Genomic DNA, 8,908 nt, shown 5'->3' on the forward strand with positions numbered 1-8,908 from the left:
ATATTTTATGTAAAAATGTTTACATTGTAAAAATTCTTCATAGATATTCATAATAATAAAAAAATGTAACTTTTTTTTGTTATCTAAGATATAATATTTATTATATTATAAAAAGATATTCTCAGATTATAAGATTCCGTATGAATAATAAATCGATTTAGATGTTGACATGAATAATAAATAATAACGGTCAAGTAAGCAACAATAGAATTGACACAAAACTCTGTCAAGAAAACAAAATCCATAAATGAAGTCAGCCTCTCGTTCCATAGTTGTATTACAAAGAAATCTGCATCTCCTTTGCTTGCTATTTCAACTACAAAATAACGACATAAAGCATGCTAGTTCATAAATAAAATAGAAATGCCTGTTACAGATGCAGTGGGGCTACCAAGCATCGTACAACGACTGCACATACATAAACTTCGATTTCAACTTTTTCTCTTACTCGTATGATTAATTAGCAAGGAAAAGATTGTCAGTTCTCTGAAGTATGGCCTACTCTATGTTGTTGAAGCTTGGGAGGAGGGACGTGATAAAGCCGAAAACAATCATCTGGATTTCCTTTATGATCCCCCACCATTGATTACCAGCATTTCCTAAATCGGGGTCAGCTTTATTCTCATTTTCAACTACCTGGTTGCAATCATCTGTTGGTCGCTGCTCCTTCTCCGCTTCTGCTAGTCGGTTAATATATGATGTTAAATAAATAAAATATGAATGAAAGGATGACAATAACTAATAAAGAAATCATTTCTAGGTTGAGGAAAATGCAACGTTTGTTAACAAAATGTAATGCATCAAAAGTTTGTACGTTCTTAGCCCTGTCAATGGCTTGATCAGTCTCATCCATCATCTGGTTTCCTCTATCCATTAGCTGTTGATTTGTCATAGCTGCAGAACATACAGGTTGTCTCAGAAGAAGTTCAAAGTTGAAGAAAAATACGATACCTACAAATCATTTCCAGTATATTCCAACAACATCCCAAGAATCAATGTAAAGGACTCAGAATTGGATCAGGCAGAATGGCAGAACAAAGCTTCATAGTAAGATCATTTCTGGAAATTCATGCTGCCATAGTAACAGAATATATTAGCCACTAGATAAAGCTCTGATCAACGTTCAAATAGTTCTTCATAGCAAAGTTCACACTGAGAATTACTGGCACATCTTACAGCCACTACCATTAGACAATCACTCTAAAATAAACGAGAAACTGAGAATTGTTTTGGCATGCGTAAAAGTAAAAAGGGAAATAAAAGAGGCAAACAATGTTTGGTGTGAATTGATGCATATGTGTATATTGTCAATTTCATAAAGAAAAACTGATTGGTGAAGAGCAATGTCTATCTATGTAACTATTATACGCACATTTTAATTTTCAACTTGTACTTCCATAACCTCTCTTCTTGTTACACAATGCAAAGCAGTAACAACACCACTATACCAGAAACATAACCTCCATAATTTCCTCTAATACAAAATTTTAATGTCTATCTTTGTGTTCATATGAATCAAATGTAAAATTTCCTCTAATTTTTACAACAAAAAAGAACCTCCCAATCCAATACCAGAAATAGAACAACCACAACTCTACGTGCCATGGATACAGAAAACAAAAAACTCCATAATTAGAATGAAAGAGTCTATATAATCCAGTTATAAAGCGCTCACCTTAGATTTCAAAGGCTTCCAATAGCAATTAGGATGATGACACCAGTTATTTTCAAAGCCTCATGTAAAAGGAAATTAATGGATGCAGAATTGAGCTTGTAAAACATAACATCTGACAGAGATCGAAAATTACAAAAGAAATTCTCATGATAGTTACTTCAAGGTGCAAAAGAATATGCTGCATGAAATAAAGGGTAACATCTATTTCCTTTTTGAATTAAAAGAAAATGCAACACTAAATATCATACAAAAGTTTTATACTTTGTTCAACTTATACTTTCAGGTCTATTCTATCTAAAAGAAATCTGAGATTATCTCATGGGATTTCCCCCTCAAGATCCATCATCTAGCAAGCAACAATAGAGAAAACAGGAACAAAAGCAGGGATTTACAAAACCAGAATACGTCACAGCCTGAAAACTAGAAACATAAAAACACTATTGATGTTACTAACCCTGCAATTTGAACAATAGCAGATCAACAATTAGCAACAGGATTATCCGTAACCAAGAATGAAAAGGCAAAAACTTTATCAGCAGTCGTCCCTAACATCTGACTAGCCAAAACCATCTTCATATCCCAGACATTCCTTTCGATGATTCATAATCTTTAGCGTATTGGCACATCAATCTTCCCCCAAGTTCCATCTTCTTCTCGGCTAATTTCTTCAGCTCCTCCACATTTCTAACATCTACAGCCTTTTCCCCCCTCCCCTCCTCTCCAAACACTTTCTTTTCCAACTCCGATTCATCCTTGTACCACTCACTCTGGGGCATTTGAGTTTGACATTTTTGCTTTTGCATTAGTCTTCAAAGAGCTCAAAGTTCCTTCGCAGAAGCAAGCTTACGGGGAGAGGGTATTTTAGCCAACAGAGGACGGGAATAACCAAATACCTAAGGGAGGCGGGGGATAGATATTCCCGGAAAAGCTGACTAAAAATTCACTGTTGGTATTATTTCATTCCTGGCACTTGGTAATATGATTGATCCAAAGGTGAGTATATTCTCCTAGGAAAAAAATATTACTCCTAGGAATAAATTATACCCTGAACCAGACGGGCCATATTATTTGCCCAAATCTTCCCCATAAATCCCTACGAACAGGGGGGAATACAAATACCAATGCTCAAAAAACATCTCTTTCTTAGGCACAGTTTGATAAACCCCCCATTTAATGTTTCAATTCTATGGACTTTTTGTAAGCCTTAGGTGGTGTTTGGTTCGCTGGAATGTTTCTTAGGAAATTAGAATATGTGAAGGAATTAAAATCTGTAGGAATTGGAATCTGAATCTGAAACCTATTTGGTTGGCATGAAATTGAATTGGAATCTAATTTCATATTCTGTTTGGTTCGCAGACATGTAAGATGAATTTGATTTCAATAATGTAAAATGACAAAATTACCCTTCTTGTTTTTTTTGCTTAATTTTAGTTTGTTTTATAACTTACATGTAACAATATATTATAAAAATTTAAAAAATATTAAAATTTTATTTTATTGATTGATTATTCATTTCAATAAATTATAAAAATCATACTAATAAACATCATAAGTTAAAATCATCCCAATTAGGGATGACCATCAGGTTGGGTCGGGTTTTTGGTCCACCCGACCCGAGAACAAGGGAACCTCCACCCAAGACCCGACCGATCCGACCAAAATAAAGTTTCACCTTATCCGACCCGACCCGAAATAATAATAAAAATTATTTTTATTCAATAAAAACAGTGACTTAATTAAAAAAAATATATATAGAGGGGTATTATTGTAATTATTTCTAAATATATAAAGTAAAATTATATATTTTTTCGAGTAGAGTATTTTTTCACCCTAAACCCGAACCCGACTCGAATATCACACTTAAAATAACCTGACCCGAACCCAAAATTTTTAAAAATATCCGACCCGATCCCAAAATTTAAAAAAAAAACGACCCGAATACTAAAAGATTGATGAGGGTAGTAAGGTCAAATTTCACATTCCCTCATCCAAAAGATTTCAATTACATTATGGATTAAATTTATTTTCATTCCCTTGATGGAATTGAATTTCAATTTCTCTTTAAAAAAATTAAACTAAACATGAGAAAGTGAATTAAATTTCAATTCTTCTAATTCCAAGAAATTCAACGAACTAAAGTCTCCACCTTTGCAATAAACGAATCCCCAAGGTCTTTAATTGTAGAAACAGAAGTTGAATACGTCTAGGAATTGGAAGATACCATTGGCTTGATTTCTCAAAGAGATGCAGGAATCCAGCTAATGTTGTAACTCTGTCAAGAAAACCTGAAGAAGCACAGGCAAGAATTTTGGGTCATGCCCAGAAGCTAGAATGCACCAAAATCCTTGATTTTAAACCCCCCAAAGATAAGCTTTTTGTTATTATGGAACAATCATTATTACAATTAGTGCTCTTAAGTTTCGTCTTTTTCTTTACAGTTTTTGCGTATTTTGTTGAATCACAATCGTCTAACACAAGTCCGCCTCCTCCTCCGCCGCCTCCGCCTCCGCCTCCACCTCCACCTCCTCCTCCCCCACCACCGCCGCCACCTTCGCCCCCACCCCCACCCGTCTCTCCTCCTCCTCCATTTTCGCAGCCACCATCACCTTCACCACCACCTCATCTAGCGCCTTCTCAGCCACCGCCGCCAGCAGAGCACCACCAGAATCGAACCAATCATCATAGTTGGGGGCAGCCACCACAATTGTCACGTAATCACAAGCTCAATACGGGGCAAAAAATTGGGCTTTTGTTCATCAGCATTGCTATCATCCTGCAGTTTGGTGTTGTTGGGTTCTTAATTTTGAAGAGAAGGCAGCTGTTGAAAGTCAATGGCGCAGGAACATACGAAACTTCCTCTTCTTCTTCATGAAATTGGAATTTCCCCCAAGTTTTTGGGTTACAGTTGCAATTCGATTCATTTTTAGGGACTTCTTTTGTTGGATTGAGAAAAAGAAAATTATCTGATGAACTGAGAAAGGGATTACGAATACTGCAGATTTGTGTCCTTGCTGAGATCTTCTGTAAATGGGTAGATCTTTCACTTACTTTTTTTTCTTTTTAATTTTTTTTTTGCTGTTTTGACTGTTTATTCTTTCCCTGGATTATCTTGTATCTGTCTACTTGGATTGTTATTCTACAAGGAAGAAAAGAAAAGCTTTCAACTTTTACCTCAAGTGGATTTGGTGAACATTTTCTTTCATATTTATTTATCTTGTATCTTGCCTTTTGCCTATAATTCTAAGAAGAAGGAATGTTTCTTGTATCGTTATCAACATGATTATGTATTTGTGTGATGCAAAAGTTATTGGTTTAGTTGCATCAAATGCATTTGCTCTTGGGATATACGACAGGAGATATAATAGTAGGAAAAGCACAACAGATTCTGAAGCTTGGTTCAGCAAGAGCTTCAAGTTAAGAGTAATGTTGTCTAGAGGTGATGAATGATAAGTTTCTGATAGTTTTTTCCTAATCCGGAACTGTTTTGACATGGAACTTCCTTGCATAACTTATTGTATGTTTAATAAAAATGGATATTACATTCTTCGATAGGCCATTCTTGATATGCCTTTGAGACTGAGTTTTGCACTAAGCCAAGAATTTGTTAATGACATTGATGGGAAGCTTAGGAACTGGCCTTTCGGATTATATATATGGACGCTAGACCACCTAGGATGATTAAACTGCTTAATTATTACTGATTTTGGAATTTGTGATGCTTTTTTTTAGTCTTTTGGGGGTGGGAATTAGGTGATGAGATGGAGATAGTTTTGGCATTGGAAATTTCCGAGGGTTGTAAAGTTGCAAACTGTTCATGAACCTGAATTGTACTCATTGATTCTTAGTAAAATTACATCAAGAAATCTGCAACATACCTAGAATAGAGCTATTTCATTTGGGTTATCACTTGGCAATAATCTCTACTTGTCCAAGTCAAACAGGCAAAACTGCTATATCGATTCTTGTCTGTGGTCTTCTAGGTCTACTTTCATGTGTTTCTACAAACAATCATTGGTCAGAAAGGATACAAATTTCTGAACCAGAATGGTTGGCTAGAATGTGCCAATGGGGTGGTAGCCCAATATCTAGCTTGATTATTAACCATGTTAGTTTTTATGTTATTGAAAGCTGAAAATACACTTTCCTTTTTCTTTAAGATGTGATAGTGTGAGAAATTTAAGAAGTTCTAAGCAACGCTGCCATAGAGATGATTGGTACAGATTTTGGCTTGTTCTGTTACACAATCGGTGGATGGAACAAATTGGAAGTACTCTCTTTGTTTCGTTTAATAATTTGGTTAGCCTTTAAAGGTGACCATTTGACCATGTAAATTTGGAGAACAAAACTCATTAAGACGAGAGCCTGAACTTTCCTGGATACGATCAGCTTTTCAGGATTTTTTTTTTGGGAGGGGGGGGGGTGCTACTTTAAAATCATTTAATAGCAGATAGGGTCAAAGTATTAGCAGTGATGAGCTGGTGTGTTGTTAAAGGAGTCGACTATCTTTTGCTGATTGATGACAACCAAATAAGGAACCCGTCATTCAATTTTATTCTTTGCCTTTGCCCCATTGCTTCTCTGGACATGATAAGGCTGATTAATTTGGTAAGTTAATCACACTTATTGGGGGAGTCATGGACATCAGGTGTCAATGGCCGCCCCACATATATTTTATGTTTTTACACTGGGACACCTGCTATCCCATGTTTTAACGGCAAATCTATTGTGGGGTTATGAAAATTCAACGTACAATTATTGCGTTCATGGAGGAAACGATTGGGAAATTAAGTGTTATGTCCTTTATTGAAACAAGTTGGCAAATGATTCCAACAATGGAGCCATGTCACTTTTGCTTATTATTTATCATTTATGTACAAAGGAAAGAATCCCATTTCTTTGTTTTCATATTTTGGGTGTTTATAATAGAGGGTCAAGTTCTTGAGGCAACCATACTACTAGCTGAAGGCCCAGCACTGGAAACAGGGAGACCTCGGTTATACATGCGTTGTATCTCTTCCCTATACTCTGTCAAATACTCGTCAGGAATGGCTGGTGTTAGCTCCACCACATCACCCATCTTCAGCCTGCATGTAGGATCACTCAAGGGCTCGTGGTTCAGCCTCGGCCTCAACTCTTCCTTAGCAGGAAATGTAAGAGAAGACGATATTGAGATCCCCCGTTCAGCTCTTTCCAGCAAATCCATCATTGTTGAGTTTGCAGGAAACTCTTGCACTGACATCTACAGCATTCACGAAATATAAACATTCAGACCAAACTTCCAACTAATGCACCGACATCAGCAGCAGTCATGAAATATAGATGTAGGGGTTAATGGCACATGAACTGTTATTTCTTTCTCATGTTTACTTTGGAAAGCATGGATTAACTTAACCTTTGTCTTTCGTTTGATTGGAGAGACATCATTTGAGAATTTGACACATAATGACCATGCCAACATGACCGTTTAAGAAACATACCTTATCGTTTTCAATCGTTATAACAAAGACAGGTGGCAGTGTGGCTTATAAGAAAATGGGCAATCATCTGAATACATAGGGAATGTGCAGGCAGGTTTGAGGGAATTGTTATTGCCAATTGAATGTCGGTCCTTGCTCATTGTTTTACAGTGCCAAGTCACAACCCATCGAGCCCACTCAACCATCTGAAGTACAAATGAGGAGTGTTTACAGTCAGCTTCCTTGTATCTCCAATGAGCTGCAAAGCCAAATTCAGCTTGCAAATGCATCTCCTTCGTTCGAATTTGAACTTCAAATGGAACTGTAACTTCACCTATCATTAGTGTGTGCAAGGACTGATACCTTAAAAATTAAGATGGTATTCGAAGGGTCTTCAGCATTTATAGCTTCCACCTAGAGAACAATACCAGGACATATTAAGCTATTATATACCCATTAAATTTCGGATGAGTTATATAGTCCTTCAGCTTTCCAGGTACTTCAGACCATAGCTGGTGTACTACTCTCAGTGCCTTGTAACAGTCGTTCACATTTTCAACAATAACACGTTGTCCACATATATCATGGATCTCATCCATGGTCAACTTTTTCCTGCAAACACAAAATAGCATCACATGAGAAAAAAACACTAAATCAGCAACTCCGGCACCAAAAGTCCTAAATATATAGTCATGGCCCAAAAACGAGCGTCGTAACGTCTTTTTTGACGAACGAATAAGTTTTCGATGAAAACCCTAAATTACAACTTATTTGAGAAAAATTGAATTTTTGTGTTTATTTTTATTAAATTGATTTGGGAGTCGCCATCGACTTTTAGGTTAGGTAGCTTGAATACCTAAAAATTTCCTTTAAAACAATTTTAAGAAAAATCATTTTAAGACAAAAAAATAGTATGCATTATCAAAGATTCATTTCGAAGGATTCATGAGTTGATTACACATGGGGAAGGGTTAGTACCCCACAACACCCAAAAATTGGTACCTAATCGCTTTTATGTTTTCGTGGTAGAAATTAAAAAATTCGAATCAATATTTAAAGTGTGATCCTTTATTGAATATTAATTAATTTATTTTGAATTAATTATTAGGGAACACTCCTTAATTTGAGAAGAAATGTGCACATTCCCAATGGGAAGATTATCCTATCTATTTCTCCTTTATACGAGAAATGTCCCCTCCTCAACGTTATCAAAAAGTGCAAATCAAATGTAAATTTAATATTAGTAATATCATGAAATAACTTACTATTTAAAAGAAACATGCATTGCATCATTAAAATAAAAGCGAATTAATTATCATTTTTTATAAAAATAAACTCTACTTAATTCAAGTTCATTTTTTGTTCAAATGTAGTGTCTAATCGCACTACTTCAATCAAGCAGTGCTTTTCACGCTCATTCTACGATAGAGTGTTCTTGAAAACATATGAGTATAACAAAATCTTACCAAGTATTAATGTTGAATACAAGAGTAGTTGCAACCTTAACAAATGGTGATTAAAAAACATGGGTTATATATTAATATATATAAAAGAACCACTATATTTAAAATAAAAAATATTGATCATATTATAACAAAATAAAAAAGTAATCAAATCAGAAATAATCAGTGATTAAAATGAATAAATTAGAACTAAAGCATCATATTTAAAAATAAAATAAAAGAGAGAAAACCAAATAGAATCACACAATGACCAAAATGAAACAATGTGAAAGCCAGTGACGAATGCCAAACAAATAGCATAACAGTAGTGACTA

General features: G+C 35.3%; 1 protein-coding gene and 1 pseudogene across 1 annotated transcript; one reads left to right on the forward strand and one right to left on the reverse strand.

Annotated features, from left to right (window-relative positions):
• The first annotated feature begins 3,869 nt into the window (after positions 1-3,869).
• On the forward strand, positions 3,870-4,752 carry LOC120216839 (classical arabinogalactan protein 4-like). Its single transcript, XM_039214137.1, has one exon. The coding sequence runs from the start codon at positions 4,059-4,061 to the stop codon at positions 4,545-4,547; it is 489 nt and encodes a 162-aa protein (XP_039070068.1). The 5' UTR covers positions 3,870-4,058; the 3' UTR covers positions 4,548-4,752.
• A 1,853-nt stretch (positions 4,753-6,605) lies between these two features.
• On the reverse strand, positions 6,606-7,762 carry LOC120216821 (annotated as a pseudogene).
• Positions 7,763-8,908: the final 1,146 nt, after the last annotated feature.

The sequence above is a fragment of the Hibiscus syriacus genome, unplaced genomic scaffold (genome assembly GCF_006381635.1).
Source record: "Hibiscus syriacus cultivar Baekdansim isolate YM2019G1 unplaced genomic scaffold, ASM638163v2 tig00110174_pilon, whole genome shotgun sequence".
NCBI classification, from domain to species: domain Eukaryota; kingdom Viridiplantae; phylum Streptophyta; class Magnoliopsida; order Malvales; family Malvaceae; genus Hibiscus; species Hibiscus syriacus.

Bases quoted from the DNA above. Each gene is read 5' to 3' on its own strand.
- LOC120216839 (XM_039214137.1), top strand. From the start codon at position 4,059: ATGGAACAATCATTATTACAATTAGTGCTCTTAAGTTTCGTCTTTTTC.